Source organism: Megalops cyprinoides, chromosome 7, assembly GCF_013368585.1.
Source record: "Megalops cyprinoides isolate fMegCyp1 chromosome 7, fMegCyp1.pri, whole genome shotgun sequence".
In the NCBI taxonomy this organism is placed as follows: Eukaryota; Metazoa; Chordata; class Actinopteri; order Elopiformes; family Megalopidae; genus Megalops; species Megalops cyprinoides.
This window is the reverse complement of record NC_050589.1, coordinates 39536509-39555021: the sequence shown is the minus strand read 5'-3', so window position 1 is coordinate 39555021 and position 18513 is coordinate 39536509. Positions and strand designations below refer to the sequence as shown.

The following is an 18513-nucleotide window of genomic DNA, read 5'->3' as shown; positions in this document are numbered from 1 at the left end:
CTTGTACTTGATTATACGTATTATCTCCTCTTATATATCAGCCCATAAACTAAGCATAAAGGGATTTCCAGATATTGACTATAATGCTTGATAGAAATAGATTTGACAGTAATGGAAGGTGTGTTATTGACATTTTTGTGTGGAGAAACAAGGTGATTAGAGAGCCAGGTGTTTGAGCCTGTCATTGACACAGGACAGTTAACTGAAATGCAGGTGTACCATTCGTGTTTGAATGATGATCTTGATGACCCTTAGATCCGAAGAGCTCTGCTTCAGCTGCTGTTTCCTGAAAAGCCCTTCCACTGGGCGCGACATGCTGGTATTGCTGTCACTCTCCTCTTTGTCGTCAATCTCCTTGTCATCTTTGTACCTAACATTCGAGACATCTTTGGAATAATTGGTGAGCTTGCCAAACGTTTGCAGTGATAATGATATAGTCTCAAGTCAGCCTGTGGCAGTTTAGCAAAACCTTCAGAATTTGTGTGCTTTGTGCGGCAGCTACATGCCAACAGACTCCCTGTCAAATCCCAGAACTTTCATCCTGATGTCTGTCTGTGGCATGTCATCCATATAGCTTCACTTCCTGTTGGATTGTTGACTAAACTATTCACTCTTACTGGCCTCTCTGTCTCTGACTTTGCTTTTATGGTGGGTGGGGGTGTGTGTGTGTGCTTTTCTATCTGTCTCTCCAGGGGCCACCTCTGCTCCCAGTTTGATCTTCATCCTGCCTGGATTATTCTATCTCCGCATTATCCCTGTTGATCAAGAGCCCCTAAATTCCAGACCAAAGATCCAGGTATAGGATGAGCTCACCTAAAATCTTGAAAGAATCATCCCATTGCGGCCATGTCTTTCTAAGGATGAGTGACCTTCCCTCTTTTCTCTCCTTTCAGGTGATGTGTTTCACAGCCCTTGGATTTGTCTTCATGGTGATGAGTATTTCCTTCATTGTGCTGGACTGGGTGAATGGAGAGAACAGGAGTGGGGGTGGGCACTAGCTTGCTATGGCCAAACGGGGACACTAATGCCAAATGACGACAAACATCACAACTTTTCAAATCAGTCTGGTGTAAGATACTGTATCACAGACATCACTGAAAGAATGGCCATCCACTACCTAAATCTCTCCCATGGTCCCTCATAGTCAGCTATCACACTCTGAACCTGGAACAGAATTTGTTAAAATGTATCTTGCTGTGTGTTCAGGTGGTCATGCCCTGTTACAGTAAAGTTAACTGTGGTGCGGGTACAATCCTAATCGTAAGCACAACCCAAACCAATTTGTCTCCTTTAGATACCATAGAGAGATTTCTTATATCTCACATTTTATTTTTGCTTTCCTGCACCTTTATGTGTTGTTGCCAATTACCTCCCCTGTAACAAAATAAAGTGAATGCAGGTTTATATGTACTTTCTTCTATTGGATGAAAATGTATGTACAGTGAGATCAGGATGATGTAGTGTCTATATTTTGGCATGTATAAAACTTTGTCCTGCAAATACAAACTGTGGTTCTGCTCTGTGAGCCCAGTGACTGGTGAGTGCCAAGAGTGCTCCTCACAGCCACTACCTCCCACCTCACATTAGTGACCGTGGTGCCATTGAGTGATCCACTTGATCTGCTCCTTTCATCTCAGTGATACAGCGCTTCCGATGGATGTCATAGTGAACATAATTCCTCTTTCAAATAAATTACCACCCCCACCAGCAGGTGGAGCAGACGTAACACAATAGCCCTTTGTGTCTGTCTGTCCATCTGTGAACAAGACAACTTGAAATGTAACATACACTTAGTGACCACTTTATTAGGTACACCTCTCTAATACTGGGTAGGACCCCCCTTTTCCCCCAGATTGGCCTGAATTCTTCATGACATGGATTCAGCAAGGTGCTGGAAACATTCCGTGGAGATTGTGCTCCATGCATGATAGAATCACGCAGTTGCTACAGATTTGTCGCCTGCACATTCATGCTGTGAATGTCCCATTTCACCACATCCCAAAGGTGCTCTATTGTATTGAGATCTGGTGACTGTGGTGGGCATTGGAGTACACTGAACTCATTGTCATGTTCCTGGAACCAGTTTGAGATGATGTGTCCTTTGCGGCATGGCACGTTATCCTGCTGGAAGTAGCCATTAGAAGATGGGTAGACTGTGGTCATAAAGGGATGCACATGATCAGCAACCATGCCTCAGGTAGGCTGTGGTATTTAAATGATGCTCAATTGGTATTAAGGTGCCTAATGTGTGCCAAGAAAATGTTCTCCACACCATTACACCACCACCTCCAGCCTGAACCGTTGACACAAGGCAGGATGGATCCATGGATTCATGTTTTTACGCCAAATTCTGACCCTACCATCTGCATGTCACAGCAGAAATCGAGATTCGGCGGACCAGGCGATGTTTTTCCAGTCATCTACCGTCCAGTTTTGGTGAGCCTGTGCCCACTGTTGCCTCACTTTCCTGTTCTTAGCTGACAAGAGTGGTACCCAGAGGGGTCCCCTGCTGCTATAGCCCATCCACCTCAATGTTCGACGTGTTGTATGTTCAGTAGGGCTGCAACTAATGACTATTTTGATAGTCGAATAATCTGCTGATTATTGAAACGACTTCGGATCATGAAACGCACAATTACTCAATGGCTCTTATTTATCTATCAGCTTTTAAATTTAGCTTGAGGTTGTTTTAGGCATATGCTAACTAACAAAGACAAAGTTGATACGTCTTTTAATGAATGGTTTAGCGATGGGAATAACGGCTCTTTGAAGGCAGCCGGACCTTAACAGCTCATCATTCTTTTTAAAAAATGTTTTTATTTCTTTTTTTTAAGGGGGCAGGGGTTACTAGGTTTATCTCCATATAATGACATGATGTGGATCAGAAATTACTCATATTGCCAGACTTCATGTCATTGTATTTGTGCTTTACAACATTCTCTCTCTCAGTGTAGTATGCTACACTGAATGGATTTAGAGCAGGCAGTGAAATTTGGGCGAACAATAAAAACAACGGCCCTCAAGTACGACTCGGATCCCTTCGTTTGTACCAAGGACCCGTTCAAAAGACGTGGATCGGTCGCGCAACATACTAGAAGGGTTACTAGGACTAATTCAGTGAGGGCAGTTGCTTTCTGGGGAGTACAAGTCTGCTTCCTTTGAAGAAAGCTATCCATGGAGATCCAACAAACCCATAACTCGTTCAAATTCATTCGAATGCAACCCACATTGGACATGCACGCATAGCCATGAGTTGTAGAAATCTTTCGCAATTTAGAAAGTAGGCCAATCAAATTCTGCGGTATTCTCTAAACGTGTGCACTCAGCAGCAACACTATCTCCAGCCATAAACGTGGCCATGACAAGAATGCAACGTTTAAGCAGAGAATTTCTAAATAGCAGACGGGCTCTGCTTTAACATTGTAAAGTTAGGGCAAATTTGGAATGTGAACAGGATCATTCAGAATGTATTTCAAATAGAAAATGTTACAGCTCATAACGTGAAGTAACATGACTTTTAACATTAACATTGGCTTTGCCAGCTAGCTAACTAACTTAACCAGACGAGTCTTCATCATCCAGAGAGCCAACGTGCCACCTCTTCAGATGCTCGAGCATAACTGATGTGCTCCAATGCCAGGCAAGGTCAGGTTTGCAAATGTTGCCGTTCACAACCTTCTTAGCAGAGTGAGCCCTTTCGGGCATACGGTCACACCAGTGTAATTAGCCGTTTAGCGCGTATGCTAAAACCGATGCGATTAGAAAGCTAGATTGGAAAAATTCTAGCTAATTTTAGCTTTGAGGAAACAGCGATTTAACATTAAAACATATAGCAAATGCTAACTAAAAACTATGAGAAGCTTAATAATGCTAATGAAAATATAACAACTATGTAACATAACGCACGCTACAGAGCATAAAAAATAAGTTACGTGCGAAAGGGTTAAGGTGTTTGGTCGTGAAGGTGTTGCCATCTCTATTGTTCACTCCAGTAAAGCAACGTAGCTTAGGCTACATGTCTGAGCATTCCGAGTCAGCATGAAAAACACACGCAATGATGTCACCAACTAATCGACAATTAAATTTGTTGGCAACTAATTTGATCAACGATTTTAGTCGACTATGTTGATTATTCGTTGCACCTCTAATGTTCAGAAATGCTTTTCTGCATAGCACTGTTTTAATGTGTGGTTATTTGGGTTACTGTTGCCTTCCTGTCAGCTTGGACCAGTCTGGCCATTCTCCTCTGACCTCTGTCATTAACTAGGCATTTTCCCCACAGAACTGCCGCTTGCTGGATGTTTTTTGTTTTTCACACCATTCTCTACTCACTCTAGAGACTGTTGTGCGTGAAAATCTCAGGAGATCAGCAGTTTCTGAGATACTCAAACCACCCCATCTGGCACCAACAATCATCTCATGGTCAAAGTCACTTAAATCAGATTTCCTACCCATTCTGATGTTTGGTCTGAACAGCAACTGAACCGGACTGAACAGGACTCATAAACAAAAGGTTGCTGATTCAGTACCCCACTGCTGTTGTACCTTTGGGCAAGGCACTTAACCCAGAATTGCCTCAATAAATATCCAGTTGTATAAACTGGTAACATGTAAAACGTCATAACCAATGTGAGTTGCTCTGGATAAAGCATCTGCTAAATGCCAATAATGTAATAAATGTAATGTATTTCACAATACAACAATTGCTTGCTATTCACAAGGGAGAGGAAAAAATAAATAGACAATTGTTCTCTTAGATTTCAGGGAAATTGCAGGACATGTACACCACAAATGTGGAGCTGGGCTGATGTCATCTCATTATATTCCATTAGAAAGACAAAACAAAGCTGTGTACAGCCAGATATTTTGTGTGAACTATGTCAGTGACTTCATAGACCTTCATACAACCTACATCTCAAACCCCTCTGAATCTGTCCTCATTCTTTTGCCCTCCACCCCCCGCACACTTCCTCTGAATTAAAGCAGAGGACATTAAAGTGAGCTCAGCAACTCTGAAAAAAGCAAAACAAAACAAAAAAAAACATCTGTGGTCCGCCACTTCCTATTCTTACTCTTGATCCGCTTGAGCTCATGTGCTGAAGAACACGGAAGTCTCTTCATTGAGCTCCAGTAAGTCACTCCCTTTTTCAAGGAGAGAGAAAGAGGCAAATTGGGCTGAAATCATTTATTTTGCTTGCATCCCATCTCGCTGTGAGGGAGAGTCATAGCAGGCAGACAATGAGCCCATGTTCAAAGTCAAAGACACAGGAGAACAGCCTCAGTGTCCTCCTAAGCAGCGAGGAGAATGAGCGTCTAGTGGAGCTGCTGGGCCGAAGGCGTTTGGTAAGCTGGCTTCAGATACTGTGTGTCAAATGCTGAATGAAGGTATAAGTGAGAGCAAGCTTGTGCACACTTCACTGTAAATTAAGACTAGAACTACAGTCACTGTAAAATCAGTCAGCCTGAATGTTGAGGCTAATTTTTACTTTGGTAAATGGGCGTAATTAGACGTCATGTAAAAGGTAAGTTTTTGAAATCAGAGATGGAATAGGATAGCAAGGACCTGTGACAGTAGTGATTGATGTTACAGCTAATGGTCTTTATTTGTGAATTTTACAAGTGAACCTACTTGTTTCAGTAACAACATATTTTAAACAATGGGGGTTGTAAATACTGGAGACAGCTAATGAGCATTAGAGGTACCAACTGTAGAGATGTTTTATGAAAATCAGGAATTTTATTTACATACATTATTTACTTCATGTATGTATCCAACTGGAACTTGAACATTTGTAATGGGACAACAGTTGTGCACCTATGTGCTTCAGGCCAGCTGGAGAAGAAAGAATGGAGGTGCTCATAATTCTGCACAAGTGTACTTGTTACTTTGGGGAACTTCTGGAGAGACCAACCCTAGTAAATGAATGGAGCACTCAGACTTTGTGCAATTAAATTTAATGCAGGAGGAAAAGCAAGACTCACATTTAGATATTAACAGATGTTTTGCTCAGATATCTTTTGCTTGTAAGTGATTGTGGGACATGACAAGCACTCAGACTAACAGCTCTTTAGAGGCTGATTAACAAATGCTTGGTGCTTTCTATCAAATACTTTCCTGGATTTCATTTTAAAGAACATTCTGAGTAATCTTGAGGCTCTTCATTTGATGTGGGTTGGTTGTGTGCTTGTACAAATAGTGCACAATGAGTGTGGAAAGCATATTGGGCAAGCAGGGGTTGAGAATGGGGGGTATGTGGACAGTATATGGGAGTTTGGTAGACTGCAGCTGGGAGGATGAGTATGGGGGAAGCATGAGATTAGTATAGGATAGGAATGGTGGGGAATATAGGAGTATACCAGTAGTGTGGGGGAGTAAATTATGGCATGCGATCAGTAAGAATCTAAATCCGCCTTCATCACTACGTGAGGTCACATGATTATTCTGTGTATCACCTTGAAAGGGGCTATTCCTTCATTAAATGACCAGTTCTCTTACTGATACATCAACCAAAATATGACAAGACCAAATAAGACAAAAGAGAAGTAGAACCAGAGGCCACTTCCTCTGTCGCTAAATGCAGAGCATGTAATTTTGTTCAAATACAACCAGATAAGCATTATGTTAAGACAAAGACAAATGTCTTCTAATGTCACTGAAACAGAGCCTTTGGTGCACAATCACTAAAGCAGCATTTCCTCTCTATGCGACAGACTGATATGACTGCAAGTGCTCACATCTCAGCGTAAATCAATCAAAGAAAAAAACAATCAATGGGTCTGAAACTGTGTGTTTGTGTGTGTGTGTGTGTGTGTGTGTTTGTGTCTGAGAAAGAGGAATGTCTGTGTGTGTGTGAGTCTGAAACAGCACTCCGTATGTGTGTTAGAGAAGGAGTATGTCTTCAAGTGTGTGTGTCTGTTTCTGTTTCTGAAGCAGTATTGTGTGCATGTATGCGTGCACATGTGTGTTGTGTGTGAATGAGGAGTGTGTGCAGGTATGTGTTTCTGTTTGTGACATAGCAATATTTGTGTGCTAGTGAGTGTACATGTGTGCATGCATGGGTGCATATGTATGTCAGAAACACAGAAATAGGAAGATGTCTGTACCCTCAGACTGCAGGTCAAACTTCCTCTCTTTATCTGCAGAGTAAAAGCTGCTCTGACATAATAAGGTCTATATTCTTAGGTTTCACTGACATAGGTATTTCAACTTACAATCTCCAAAATTTACATGAATCAAATATTAAAATAAATAAGACAATAAATAAATCCAGGGTTTTAATTTACACAATATAGAAACATAAGTTATGGATCTAGAAAGCAATTGTAAAAATACAGAAGGTAATAGTAATGCATTTGGCAGCAGCAACACAGTACAGAGCACATAGGTAACAGTACGAATGGCACCCTCTATCTGCAGACCCTCGCCACTGCAGTTGTGCAGCTGTACATGTCCCTGCCTCACAGCCCCTCCCTCTGGAGTCTGCAGCATGCTGGAGTGGTGTGCTTCATCAAGGACAGCCAGCACCGCTCCTACTTCATTCGCCTCTATGACATTAAGGTACCCTTAACCCACCCCAGCACCCCCTCAGTATCCCCCCAAACACCCACCCCAATGTCCCCTCTTCTTATCCTGCTGATTGGAAGCACTCTGGGGTTCCAAGCTATAACAAAACACCCTGCCCTGTGCAAGGAACACACTGTTCTACACCTCCACTGTCTTTTTGACTCAAAATTATATTACAGTGTTGAATACAACACATTGTGCAAGACACAAAGACACACGTCTTACTAGTACAATAACAGATGATGGCATTAGCAGTTTATATTAGGCTGTCCTAAATGTGTGTGTATGCTTTTCAGGAGGAAAAGCAGATATGGGAGCAGGAACTATATGACCAGATGATTTACTGTAGTCCTCAGCCCTACTTCCACACCTTTGCTGCAGATGTAAGTTCAGTACACTCCTCCCCCACAACTGTACTGCTGTTACAAGGTGAGGGGCCTGACGTCAGAGGTCAGGACAAGTTCCTGGCTCATCTCTAGTTCAGGCTCATCTCTAGTAGTGTTGAAAGGCATGAAACTTATTTTCTTCTGTAGTACCTGTATAGATGTGACATCCTGTGATATCCTGAGTCCCAACAGTCCTGAACTTGCACTCTCGTCCTGATGTAATCCTTTTAGGATTCCAGGAATGCATCTAATATAGCAGGGTGTCATTGATCATTGTTTTTATGTGGACTGTGACATGTTGATAATTATCCTTGTTATTTTAATAATTTGTCATTTTTACTGTTTTATAATTATGAAATGAGAAAGAATATTAGAGAAGGGATTAACTGCTGTTGTGCCTTAAGGACTGCCAGGTGGGGCTGAACTTCAGCAGTGAACAGGAAGCAGAAGCTTTCAAAAACACTATGGAGGAGACGATCCGCCAGAGAGCAAATCGCCAAGGTCAGTCACATCAAGATCCAAAGATGCTGTGTGTGTGTGTGCGTGTGTGTGTGTGTGTGTGTGTGTGTGTGTGTGTGTGTGTGTCTGATCATATGAGTGTGTGTGTGTGTCTGCTGGTGTGTGTGTTTCTGTGTTTGTTCACGTGTGTGTCTCTGTTCGTGTGTGTGTGTGTCTGTCTGTTTGCGTGTATCTGTGTGTGTGTCTGTGTGTATGTGTCTGTGTATGTTATTGTGTCTGCTTGTGTGTGTGTGTGTATCTCATTGTGAGTATCTGATCGTGTGAGTGTCTGTGTCTGTTCGTGTGTGTGTTTGTGTATCTGTTCACGTGTGTGTGTGTGTGTCTGTTCACGTGTGTCTGTTTGTGTGTGTGTGTGTGTGTCTGTTCGTGTGTGTATCTATTCGTGTTTGTGTTTGTATGTGTGTGTGTCTGTGTCTGTTCATGTGTGTGTGTATCTGTGTGTGTGTGTCTGTTTGCGTGTATCTGTGTGTGTGTGTGTCTGTGTGTGGGTGTGTGTATGTGTCTGTTCATGTGTGTATCTATTCGTGTGTATGTATGTGTGTGTGTGTATGTATGTGTGTGTGTCTCTGTGTGTGTTTCTGTGTCCGTGTATTTGTGTATGCGTGTGTGTGTGTGTGTTTTTGTGTGTGTGTGTCTGTTCATGTGTGTTTGTAAAAGTTTGTGGAAGAGGAGGTGCTGTCTGCCTCATAATACTACTCCACACAGGAACAGAAAAACATTTTGAATGTTGCCAAGCAACCAAAATTCAAAACTAACTGTAATTTGACACCAGCTGTCTCTGAATGACTTGTTTGTGTGTGTGTGTGTTTGTGTGTGTTCCTGTGTCTGTTCATGTGTGTATGTCTGTTCCTGTGTCTGTTCACGTGTGTGTGTCTGTTCATGTGTGGGCGTGTGTGCATGTGTGTGTGTCTGGTCGTGTGTGTTTGTTTGTATGTGTGTCTGTTTGTGGGTGTGTGTGTGTGTGTGTCTGTAAAAGTTTGTGGAAGAGGAGGTGCTGTCTGCCTCATAATACTACTCCACACAGGAACAGAAAAACATTTTGAATGTTGCCAAGCAACCAAAATTCAAAACCAACTGTAATTTGATACCAGCTATCTCTGAATGACTCTGGCCCTGTTTACACTTGGTTTTAAAATGCGTCTTGGGCAACTGGATCACAAGTGGACAGCCAAGACACATTGCCGTTTACACCTGTGTCTAACATACATCTCCAAGGGGTCCAGCTGACCACTTGTGTTCAGATTTCGTTACTGCCTACATCACCCCGCCTACGTCAGTCTCTGTCGCCAGATTTGTTTAGCATGGGCTAGCTAAGAAACCCAAAATGTTTGTCAGGGACGCATTCAGGACACATTAGCATTTACACTACAAAAGATATGTGGTCAAATGCGTCCCAAACCACCTTGGCAAGTGGTTTGAGTGATCGGATCACAATGTGTCTTGGTGGTCGTTTACACTTGTATTTAGCGCTGTCCCCTTGTGATCAGATCGCCCAAGACGCATTGTACAACCAAATGTAAACGGGGCCTCTCTTGCAGCAATTTGCATCTTGATTGTAAAATCTGGTCAGAGTGACCAAACAAAGGCTCATAATTCAATTTTTTTTTTTTTTTAATCAAAAACCTTACATCACAGCGCTAAACCAAAGACATTGTGAGAATCTGCACCTCTGTTTTGATGTGTAAATTATGCTTATAGTCCCCGAAATGAGGGAGAAATGGCAGAAAAGGTGCCAAGCAACCAAAATAAAACCCAACTTTCATTTGACACTAGCTGTCTCTGATTCGCTCTGTTGCAGCAATTTACTGTCAAAGCTCAGGCACGGACTCAGACGCAGACCACAAGTGCTCTGGTTTCAAGCGGTTTATTTGAATCGTAGGAAAAGAGCATAATGGCAGAACAGGCAGGGTCAAAACCAGGCAGGCAGTCCGAAGGCAGAGCAGGAATCAAAAACAGAAACAGGCTGGGTCAAACCGGGTAGGCAGGCAAATCAGGCAATCAAGGCAGGGCGGCAGGCAGGATTCGGTACCAAAAGCAACCACAGCGAGTAGACATGCAGGTAGAAAACAGACAAAAACCAAGACAAATTAGTACCAAGACAAGCAGGGAATATTAAGGGCTGGGGCTGACGAGGAGATAGGATGCAGGTGGGCAGGCAGGCAGGTGGAGGCAATCAGGTAATCAGGTGGGCGGGGACAGGGCAGAGGGTGGGGCAGGGCTGGAACACAAGGAAAACAGTGAACAAAAGCACATGGACCACATTGACAGGCCGGGAGAACACCAAAACAACAGCTAGGGGGCCAGAGTACTGACATTTACATATAAAATGTTAATCTGGTTACAGTGAGAGGATACCAAGGTCTGAATAAAGGCTCATAACTCAAAAACCGTACATCCTAGCTCTTAAATGAAGACGTTGTGAGAACTTGCAGAAGGGTAGCTCTATTTTGATGCATGTAGAGTCAGTTCATGGAGATGCGGCAGTTTATAAAGTTTGTAACAAAACTGTTTAGTAATATGAGGCGGACAGAAACTCCTGTGTTTTTGAATGGGGGTAAAATGACAGCGCTGTTTAAAAAATATTGTTAAAACTATTAAAATTTGAATTTATAAAAATAGAAGCACACCAATGACAAATGAACTGGTAAATTTGGTAATGGTTTGGTGTCTGTAGAACAAACAATTTAGGAGCAGTTAGAGCTAGAAGAAGATTAAATAACTAGATTTGTGTGCATTTTCTGAAAAAAATGCAGTGTGGTTGCCTCTGTGCATTATTGAAAATATGCATGATTCAAGTTGGCATGTGTGGTCACCCTCCCCTCTCTGACCCCTGTCTGACACTGTGAGCTCACTTTGAATGTGTTTACATGAGTTTAAGTTGTCATGACTGAAGCGAAGACATGGTTAGAATGTGTGCAAGCACAAGTGTAACTCTATTTTGATGTATAATTTATGCATGTAGAGGCAGAATTGACAGAGATACGGCTGTTTAAAAAATGTATGTGGAAGCGAGTTTTGAACCCCGGTCTCTCTGTTTGGCTAAATTCTTAAGACCAGCATCATTGCCAGTTGAGCTAAAGTATGTGTCAAATTGAACAAAAAGTTTTCTAACCTTTATATATTAATCAATGTCATGCCTGATTTATCTACTCTACTAGCCATATCAAAGCAATGTTCCAAACTTGAATTCCATTTAAACATGGGAATGATTAAAAGGAGATTAGAAGTTGCCACAGCTATTAATGCCAAAACTTTGTTGTAATGCTTATATACCCCCCCCCCCCCAATTTCTCTGTGAATTTATCAAAGATGGGGAAACTGATAAGTTTGCTTAATAATTTGACCTATTTTAACAGAAGGAACCAAATCTAACATAAAATTGTCTAACATAAACAGTCATGAATTTAACATTGAAATTAACATTCACGTTTATTCATTTGGCAGATGCTTTCATCCAAAGCGACTTACAAGCGAGGTCAAATACAACACAAGTAAAAAACCATACAGAGTCAACAATATTAGAAGTACTGCATGACAAAGTTCCAAAGGTTGGCCAGGCAAGGTACCACCTAGCAGGTAAAGCTAATAAGTGTGTTAAACCATTACAACCAAACTATTACAGCCAAACCATTACATCTTTTTTTTTTTTAATATAGTTTAAGCCCTGTACACACAGGAAGAGACAAAGCAACGAGAGACCATGGAATGTTAATGAAATTCGGCGACCTGCAACGCTATCAGGCAAAATCACAGTTGGCGACGCGAAGTGGGAGGGTTCTGAGTTGAACTAATCTCAACTTTGAGGTGACGCGATTGAGGCGACTACCAATGGGAGCGAAGTATACCATTGTCTGACAGATGACACCAACAGTGACTTCCCCAAATGTTTAACACAACGTCCACGACTTTGGTTCCTACCACTAAGGCTTTGATCTATAAACTGTACTATCTGTGAACTAAAAGAAATTAAATGTGGGTGGAAAATGTGCATACATAATATGCATTGATTAAGAATGCATATCACCCTTCTCTCTTTACAGACAATTGTAATCCAACCAGTTGAACTCAGGCATAGTACTTACGCAGGCACAGACGCACACAATAACAACACAATACTCTGTCCCCAAGGGTTTGGTCTCCCCAGCTGTTGGTACTGCACCAACACCCCACAGGTGTTGGTGCAGTACTGAGGTGGGGGAGGTCACCACTACTTTTATATTGTCCCATATCCTTGGCCTGTTGGGGTTCTTATTGGTGGCCAAAGGATACGGGCAGGTCAGAGGGCAAATGGTGACCTGGAGGCCGTCCTTGGGGTTGTGCCTGTGCCTGGGGTTACCTGCAGGGGTCCTGCTGATAAGATGAGCAGCAGGAATGGTTTGAACAGGTTTCAACTGAGTTGTAAACAAAGTGCTTGTGAGAGGTGGGGGTTGTGTATACAAACAAGGACTAAGGAATGTGACCCTTTTCTACAAGAGGTGTGACATGAGCCCTTTTTGGTTGGTTGAAAACCAGACGTGCAGCTGCATTCTGTATCAACTGCAGAGGTTCAATAGTGCACGCAAGTAGACCAGCCCAAAGAGCATTGCAGTAGTCCAGTCTTGAGATGACCAGTGTCTGGACAAGGAGCTGCGCAGTATGCTCCGATAGGGAGGGCCTGATTTTCCTGATGTTGTACAGCACAAATCTGCATGATCTGGTAGTCGTAGCGATGTGGTCAGTAAATTTCAGCTGGTCATCAATTACTACTGCCAGGTTCCTTGCAGACCTGACTGCAGTCAGTGTCGTTGAGCCGAGCTGAACAGTGATGTCATGCTGGATCGACGGGCTGGCTGGGATTACTAGGAGCTCAGTCTTGGATATGTTGAGTTGAAGGTGGTACTCCTTCATCCAGGCTGAGATATCTGAAAGACAGGCAGAGATCCGCGAGACAGTGAGGTCATCAGGTTGGAACAAGAGGTAAAGCTGGGTGTCATCGGCATAGCAGTGGTAGGAGAAGCCATGCGCCTGGATGATCAGACTCGGTGCAGTTGTATATAGAGAGAAGAGGAGGGGGCCAAGCACTGATCCCTGTGGTACACCAGTGGTTAGCCGGTGGGGCTTGGACTACCCATCCCTCCAAGATACCTGAAATGATCTGTCTGTGAGGTAGGACTCGAACCAGTGAAGTGCAGTGCCGGTGATGCCCAGTTCAGCGAGGATGAACAGGAGGATCTGGTGGTTCATGGTGTCAAATGTGGCAGATAGGTCTAGTAGGATGAGGGCCGACGACATGGAGGCAGCTCTCGCTGCCTGCAGGGTGTCGACAACAGACAGGAGGGCCGTTTCAGTGGAGTGGCCGGTTTTGAATCCCGACTGATTGGATTCCAACAAGTCGTTCTGGAAGAGAAAAGCAGAGACCTGGGTGAAAACAGCTCGTTCAAGGGTTTTAGGATGGTGAAGGAGGGGAAGGTGCCAGTGGTGAGTGATGTGTTAATAATGTGAGTGCAGGCAAGAGTGTGGGAGAGATAGCCTGTAGGAGGTGGGAGGGGATAGGATCCAGGGGACATGTGGTGGGTCGGTTGGAGAGTAGCAGCTTAGAGACAACCTCAGAGATAGGAGAGAAAGTGGACAGTAGTGTGTTGCATGTGGGTGGAGGCTGGCTGTGAAAGTGTGGAGTGGAGAATTGACTGCTGATGGCATCCATCTTTCCAGTGAACAAAGTGGCGAAGTCATCAGCAGTCAGAGAGGTGGGGGGTAGAGGTGGTGGAGGGCAGAGGAGAGTGTTGAACATTGTGAATAGTTTGCGTGTGTCTGTGGTGCTGTTGATTTTGTCCTGGTAGTAAGCGGCCTTAGCAGTAGAGATGTGTGAGGAGAAAGAGGAAAGGAGAGACTGATACTTAGTCAGATCAGCGGGGTCTCTGGATTTGCGCCATTTCCTTTTGGCAGCCCTGAGCTTGGTCCGATGGTCGCGCAGAACCTCAGAAAGCCAGGGGTTAGAGGGTGTCGGGCGTGCAGGCCTGGAGGAGAGAGGGCAGATGCTCTCGGGGCAGGCGGTTAGGGTGGAGCAGAGATTGTTAGTGGCGTCATCTACAGTTAGTGAGGAGAAGTGGCTGGGAGGGGGCAGAGAGGCAGTGATCAGGGAGGAAAAGTGATTGAGTGAGAGGAAACGGCGGTTGTGGTGAAGGGAAACAGGAGGAGAGGAGGGTGCTGGAGATGGAGGGAGACAACATGAACTGAACGAAGTAGTGATCAGATATGTGTAGCGGAGTGACGAGGACGTTGTCAGCATGACAGCCAGCTGGTTTCCCGCTTTGTGAGTGCAGACACGGTTCAGGTTGTAAGAGGCCAAAAGAGTGAGGTTTACAGCTTGACGTTTGTCAAGGTGGATGTTCAGGTCACCAAGGATCACAAGTGGGCTGCGTCTTCAGGGAAAGAGGACAATAACATGTCCAGATCTTCAATGAAGTTACCCAGCTGACCTGGAGGACAGTAATTGACAACAAAATACATTTTGATAGGTTCAGTAACAATAATTGTATGGTATTCAAAGGAGGTACTGTTGCATAGAGAAGTGAAAGGAGTGAATTTCCAGGTGTTGGAAATCAGCAAACCCATTTCACCACCCCGCCCAGTTGAGCGAGGAGTGTGCGAGAAGGCGACGCTGGTGGAGAGAACTGCTGGAGTTGCTGTATTCTCCGGACTGATCCAGATCTTGTTCAGTGCCAAGAGTTGGAGGTTGGACTGGGCGGTGAATAAGGTGGGGATGAAGTCAGTTTTTACCCCTTTTCCACCAATGCGAACTATGTGTCAGGGCTCCGCCCTCTTAAGCCGCGGTGTTTTTGTTTTCCCTGTCCTTGTGCTTTCGTTTTCCTTCTGTTCCCTCTCCGCCCTGCTCCCCGCCTGGTCCCCGCCCACCTGATTCCCTCATTGCCTGCACCTGCCTGCCTGCTCACCTGCTTCCCATCTCCTCGTTACCCCAGCCCTATATCTTCCCTGCGTGTCTCTGTCTTGTTGCTAGTTCGTTTCAGTGTGTTTCACCTGTCTCGTCCTCGCGCTTTATTTCCCGAGAGTTGTTGCTACATTGCCGATCCTGCCTGTTTCCTGACCACGATTCCTGCCTGCCGTTTTGGATCTGATCGCTGCCTCTCACCTGCCTGATTCCTGACCCTGTTCTCCCTGACTCCCGATTTTGGATTTGCCCCCGGATTGCTTCTCTGTGTTTCGAACCCTGCCTGTCCCTGGATTTGCGAACTACCTGTCCCTTTCTATTATCGCCTGGAACCGGAACATCCTGCGGTCCGCGTTTGTGTCCCAATCTCCGGCGCTAACACTATGTACTAGTTCTGGGCTGGTGCTAGTGCCAGTTTGGAGTTGCTTCAAATTACAAACCTTCTAAGAACGGGTTTGCTTTTCCACGGGCTAGAGAGCCACCATAGAGCCATGTTATTACGTCACTGAATACGTCTGTATACGTCTCTGCTTTCCCGCTAGCACCAAGCTGGCAGTGGTGGCTGGCGAGCTGGAAACAGAGGAAGCCCAAACACTACCTTTAAGTCTATCATTACTTTCAACATGTTCCCCTTTATCCTCCTTGATTAACAATAAAACAAATAACACAGAATAGTCGACACCAATTGCGTAAGTAGAGTAAATGATTATGCTCGCAAAACACTGCAGATTATCTGTAGTTTGTGTGCTTGTGAAAGCTACAACGTGAGACAACTAACAAGGATGGCATTTATTGATTTAAATTACATTAAATGCTCATGACACGTCACAGCTTTTGTGAGGTCTGTGTTCTAAACGTTATTGTTTGTTGCACTCAACCTAACCTAAAAGTTTATTCTCAGTTATTTAAATTGATTTAACTAAAATAGCTCCGTTCTGTAATTTGTAACATAAGAAAGCTATAATGTGACACATTTAAAGCTTTGGGATTAGTTGCCACTTAATTATTCAAATTGCCATCCTTGTTAATTAAACAATCTCATGCTGTAGTTTTTGCAATAGCACACAAATATTAGACAATCTGCGGTTTTTGCGAGCATAGTGTTTCGCCAGCTTGCAGGGAACAAACAATAAAAACAAGAGAACACTTCATACAATGTTAGTGTTTTGTGAAGCCAAATGTTAAGTGACATTGGTAGGTGAGTCAATGGCAATGTTAGAAAGTAGCATGCCAACGTTAGCTACTGTTACCAAGGTTGCGGTAGCTGGCTAGCTAGCTGTTGGTCAGCTAACATTACCCAAGAAAGCATAGCTACTAATTTCTCACATCAATGATACGACTGTCGAACGTAACATCGATGTGAGAAATTAGTAGCCTGCTAAACAGCTAAGAAATACATAGCTGGCTGGCAACAAGGCGAAATGTTTGAAAAATAAAACTTTTTCTTCTTTTTAGGCAGATTAGATGCTACCAGGCCTGGTTCTAGATTTCCCCAACTGGGGGTGCAATCATAGTTTTGGGGTGGGCAATTTGTATTCACCAATGCATAATTTTCTTTTTACAGCATATCAAAAAATGCGTGGTACTAAATGCTACCAACAGCCTATAACTTGACAGAAATGTAAGGTACAAGGGGTGGCAGTATCTCAGATTGGGAATTGAATGGCTTCTGGTTCAAATCCCGCTTCATGTTGCATCCTACTGAGGGTGTTTGAACATGGCTTGTCTGCCAATGTTTGTTGATGATAGGTCATCTGCTACAGCCAATCATCAAAAAATGTTGGAATGTCGATGTGTTGTTACAGTTTTTCTCAATTACTTTGGCTTAACCTTCAAAAAGTGAGTTTTGCACTTGTTGTTTTGAAAATATTAAATATCATTAACCAAAGCAATTGAGAAAAACTGTAAATACCAGGTTACCTGAAGTAATTATGAACTAACTATATATACATGAACTATGAACATCATGTGTCAATGCGGAGTGGGCACGGAAAATGCACTACTTGAACTCGGCACTTCATGCGAAGGCGCCAGACTCAGTGCCTTTGATTCTGGAGCAGCTACCGCTGCATTAGCAGAAAGTTGTTTAATAGGAACCAGAAATCGCTGCTTGGCTGTTCGAGTGTAACTATGCAGGATACAGAAGTCCTCCACGTAATTTAGCCAGGTAAGAAGTTATTTAAATTAGATTTATAAAGCTTCTGATTCCTAAAGCTACCACTCTTTCAAGACAGCAGTAGCTAACTGGCTAGGGGAACTGGCTAGTTAGCTAAGTAGCCCATCCTAAATCAGGGGCGATTATAGGATCAAACCTTCAGGGGGGCTCAGCCCCTAATGAGAATGTGACATGCATACAGTGCCTTGCAAAAGTGTTCAACCCCCCTGCTAAATCACTCATTTCACTGGATAACAATTAATACATTAATATTTTTCTATCTATGATATAATTTACAACAATAATACATTTAATGAATTACTAGTAGTTTAAGAAAATGAAAAATGGAATATGCTGTTTGCAAAAGTATTCAACCCCTTTCACTTTGGCAAACCTCAATTCAATTAGGTACACAATGTTACCTTCAGAAGCAACCTAGTTAGTTGGGTGGTCTATTGTAGTATAGTATAATAATGGTTCAAATGTACTGTAAATATACCATAAAGCCCAATTCTATCAGAATAAGAAACATGTGACTACTTCAACTAAAATAATAGAGTGCATCAGTTAGCTCCTTAGCTGGCAACTGTGAAAGCAGACTAGCTCAGAAAGCAAACATTAGGCAATAATCTCTAGCGAACTACGTCAGATAATGTTCTTTGACACTATTCACACCTTGGAATTATAACCAGACACTTTCTAAGTAAGGAATAAAGCACGACTGGTGGTGCAGTTCTATGGAAATAAACCACGACAGGGTGGTGTGATGTGGCCCCATGGCGAGGGCCAAGGGGCTGTTAATCACCCTGAAGTGAAATAATGGGGAAGGGAATAATACACACTCCTCCAGCCAATCAGCAACAAGTATTTAACCAAGCCGTGGTATAAACCTGTTTAAATAAAGTCAATTGAACCTGCAACTGTGTGTCCCGTCTCTACACACAAGTTCACAAAATCTAAC

At 43.3% G+C, this 18513-nt stretch overlaps 2 protein-coding genes across 4 annotated transcripts in view; both read left to right on the top strand.

The window, feature by feature from the left end:
* Nucleotides 1-1716, top strand: part of slc38a5b (solute carrier family 38 member 5b) — a 46069-nt gene extending 44353 nt beyond the window's left edge. For all 3 annotated transcript variants that reach the window (XM_036532925.1, XM_036532924.1, XM_036532926.1), the window contains 3 exons: nucleotides 256-400; nucleotides 693-796; nucleotides 894-1716. In XM_036532925.1, coding sequence (XP_036388818.1) covers nucleotides 256-400; nucleotides 693-796; nucleotides 894-998 — 354 coding nt within the window. In that variant the 3' untranslated portion in view covers nucleotides 999-1716. The remainder of the gene's footprint in view (nucleotides 1-255; nucleotides 401-692; nucleotides 797-893) is intronic.
* Nucleotides 1717-5146: 3430 nt separating this feature from the next.
* The window catches only part of LOC118781178 (wiskott-Aldrich syndrome protein-like), a 41867-nt gene continuing 28500 nt past the window's right edge, over nucleotides 5147-18513 (top strand). Inside the window, exons 1-4 of the mRNA XM_036534096.1 lie at nucleotides 5147-5343; nucleotides 7418-7558; nucleotides 7861-7947; nucleotides 8355-8451. Of these exons, the coding sequence (XP_036389989.1) occupies nucleotides 5239-5343; nucleotides 7418-7558; nucleotides 7861-7947; nucleotides 8355-8451 (430 nt within the window). The 5' untranslated portion in view covers nucleotides 5147-5238. The remainder of the gene's footprint in view (nucleotides 5344-7417; nucleotides 7559-7860; nucleotides 7948-8354; nucleotides 8452-18513) is intronic.